Raw genomic sequence first — 3,605 nt, forward strand, 5'->3', positions numbered from 1 at the left:
TCTGTGAGTTCAAGGCCAGCCTGGTCTACAGAGCGAGTTCCAGGACAGGCTCCAAAGCTACAGAGAAACCCTGTCTCAAAAAAGAAAAAAAATCAAATATTCACCCTACTCAAAGCCAACACAATCACTGACAAACCATACGTGCACATTCACGCGCGTGCCCGCGCGCACACACACACTCACAAAGCCATGTACTGTGAACACACTAGCTCAATCTGTCAGTCCTGTGAAACCACGGTTTGAGAAAGCCAACTCAACCAACACAATCAGAAGACTGGCCAGAACCATCCGCCAGGCTGGAGACGAGTAAGGAACAGCACAGACACTGCCCACGCTGTTCCTGACAGGCAACTCAGCACTCAGCAGCACTGCTAGTCACACAAGCCATCTCCAGGGAACTCCTCAGCCGGGGCACCACCCCTTGGGGACCCACAGCGAGAGGCCAGGGATCACCTTCCTATTTCTGGAAGAGCCTCGACTGCCTTTCACCTTGAAGAGGCAGAACACACGAATACAGCCAGCTCCTAGTTCTTCCACTGCCGAGACTGGGCAGGGCCAGCATGCTTCTCAGGCAAACACCTCCATTCAGCAGGTCTGAGGGAAATGGGAACCCACTTGCCACTAGAAGGCAGAAAACTCATCGTGGCCTCCACTTCGCCCTCCTGTGAGTCGGCTCTGGGAACTATGTTCTACTTGAGCTACACAAGAGTGTGGACACAGACTGTAAGGAATGAGGAACTGGGTCAATGGCGACTCGAATACTAGGGTCCAACATCCTTCACGGCTCTCCCTAGGCGACAACTAGTCTTCGACCTTTCTCTCATTCAGAGTCCACAAAATTTGAGCCATAAAGGACTTCAGAGTGTATTCAAATTAAATCCTTTTTTTATAATTTGAAATTCCTTTCTAAAAAGATGATTTATTTTTATTTTTTTTTGTGCATTGGTGTTTTGCCTGAATGCATGTCTGTGTGAGGGTGTCAGATTCTCCTGAAAACAGAGTTACAGCTATGAGCTACCATGTGGGTGATGGGAATTGAACCCAGGTCTCCTGGAAGAGCTGAGCCACCTCTCCAGCCCGAGATCCTTCCTTTTAAGGAAGAAGAAACTGAGGCCCAAGGTCACACAGCGAGAGGGGCAAATCAAGGGCATGAACCTGTTTCTGTGAACTTCAGTCAAGAGCTGTTTCCAGTAAACCACGGTGCTCAGCGGGATTCTGAGCTCCAGTCCCCTTCGGTTTTTTCCACCCGTGACCCCCATCCTCACCTACCCAACCCTTCTAGCCCCCAATTCCCTCCGGATCTCTCGCGTCCCGAAAAGCCCCGCGGCACGCCAAGCTCACAGCACCAAGGGTTTCCGCACGCGCTTCAAACCTCCCACCCACCCAATTGCTCTCGGCTTCCCCCGGCTGGCTCGCCCGCCCGCCCGCCCGCTCCCAGGCTGCACCCCCGCCCTCGTCGGGCCCGCCCGCTGCAGGCCCCGCCCCTCGCCGCCCCGCTTCCCCGCTTCCCTGCCGTGGCTGCACACACGCCCCGGCCCTCTCACCGGTAAAGCCGCTTGGTGTGGAGGACCTTTGCTTCGGGTTCGCCGCTCTCCACTGGCGGGGGGCCTTGGCTCATGGTGCCTGAGCCCGGGGGCACCTCCTGGTCACAGGCCCCCGCCACCCACCGCTGGTTCCTCCACTGCCGTCTCCAGCCGTAGCTGCAGCCGCCACCGCCGCCGGCCCTGCTCGGCCGCCATCGCTGTGAGGCGGCTGCCTGAGATGGCTCCGCCTCCGCCTGTCAAATCTCGCGATAGCTGCCGCAAAACTGTGGATCAGTGACCGCTCCACCAAATCTCGCGAAAAATTGTTTTCTCTCCGGGAAGTTCCTCGGATTTACTCTGGGCAGCATGGCTTCTGCTGGGCCACCCTAAAGTCCTTGAGGGACACTTTATTGTCAAAGATGTCAGAGAAACCGGGCGTACTAGAGCAGACTTAACGTCCTACCACTTAGGGAGCTTAAGCAGCCTGCGGCAAGTTCCCAGCCCGGTTACCTAGCGAGACCCTGTTTCAAAAAATAGATAAATTTTTTAAAAAGAGCGCCTTGGCGAGGTGACTCAGCGGATAAAGGCGCTTGCGGCCAACCTAAGCTCGACCCCTGGAACCCACGTGGTGTAAGGTGAATCCACTCGGGCACGCGCGCTCCAGGGCATGCCCCACCCCTTGATAAAATGAGATTTTTTTTTTTTAAATTAGTTTCAAGGGAAGAAAAAAAAAAGAGAATGGCGTGCTCAGCTCTAAATGGGACAACTGGAGGCTGGAGAAGTGGTTCGTAGGACCCAGTCATGACAAGCTGGGTAGGCCTGAGTCTCAATAGTTTACAAACCTAAGGCAATACCTGCTTCCGAGAAACACCACAAACTGAGACCACCTAGGAACAGATCATCCAAAGGAAATTCCTAACGTTCCAACTCTTGTAGATAGGATCACCTGCTAGCACACACCCATAGCTTTTCACCAGGATACCCCTAGACAAATGTCAGCCAATTGGGGTCCTGAACCTTAGAGATCCCTCACCCTCACCTGTGCCCAACCCTAACTGAGCTGGGGCTCTCCCATCACTCCAGTACCTTAGACACACAGAGAGTCTGAGTTTGCAAACTTGTGTAAGAATAAAGGCTCTTTGCTTTCACATACAGGTCTCCTAGTTGGTTTTGGGGGATTCTGTGATCTGGGCCTAACAGGCTCAGTGGTTAAGAGCACTAGCTGCTCTTCCAGAAAACCCGCATCCAATTCCCAGCACCTACATGAGCTCACAACCTTTTGTAACTCCAGTTCCAGGGGATCCGACACCCTCACGCAGACAGACATACATGCAGGCAAAACACCAATGCACGTCAAATAAAAACTAATTAGTTAGGACAGCTACCCCAAGACACAGAAATGATGGAGGAAGAAGAGCAGTGAAAAGGTTTTAAGAGCCTGAGGTAGCAAAGCTCTGCATCTAGACAGTATTTTCCAGACACGACAGAATGGTTGCACACAGGAACTTAACACCCATGACTGCATGGAGTCCAGGCATGGGTGTGGGGAGGCTGCCGGGGGAGGAACAGTGGCCACCAGAGACACTAGATTCGGGTACTCCGTGTGTACATGTGTGATGGCATGTGTTCCACCACGGCACACCTGTGGTTGACAGAGAACTTGGGGAAGTCCCTTTTCTCCTTCCACAATGTAGTTCCTAGGGGTTGGGGATTTAGCTCAGTGGTAGAGGGCTTGCCTAGCAAGTGCAAGGCCCTGGGTTTGGTCCTCAACTTCAGAAAGAAAAAAAAACCCCACAATGTAGTTCCTAGAGATCGAATTCAGATAATCAGACTTGTCAGTAAGTACCCTTACCTAGTGAGCCATTTTGCCAGCCCTAACCAGAAACCTAAGCTAAGGTGTCTGGGGTCCTGTATGTGTATATACTGCTATGCTCCTGGATCCGGCCCGCAAGCCTTCCTTTTGTTTCTGAAACAGCCTGAAGTCTTTTCCATCTGCTGGGCTTTGGCTTGCCGTTCCTCTACAAGGATCATTCAGAAACCTGAACAACCACTAGGTTTCAACTTTTTTTTTTTTTTTTTTTT

General features: G+C 52.4%; 1 protein-coding gene across 1 annotated transcript in view; it reads right to left on the reverse strand.

The window, feature by feature from the left end:
* Smg5 (SMG5, nonsense mediated mRNA decay factor) overlaps positions 1 to 1,786 on the reverse strand; it is a 28,124-nt gene extending 26,338 nt beyond the window's left edge. Inside the window, exon 1 of the mRNA XM_005356878.3 lies at positions 1,545 to 1,786. Coding sequence (XP_005356935.1) covers positions 1,545 to 1,618 — 74 coding nt within the window. The 5' untranslated portion in view covers positions 1,619 to 1,786. The remainder of the gene's footprint in view (positions 1 to 1,544) is intronic.
* Between the last annotated feature and the right edge of the window lie 1,819 nt (positions 1,787 to 3,605).

This window comes from Microtus ochrogaster, chromosome 21 (genome assembly GCF_000317375.1).
Source record: "Microtus ochrogaster isolate Prairie Vole_2 chromosome 21, MicOch1.0, whole genome shotgun sequence".
Lineage (NCBI taxonomy): Eukaryota > Metazoa > Chordata > Mammalia > Rodentia > Cricetidae > Microtus > Microtus ochrogaster.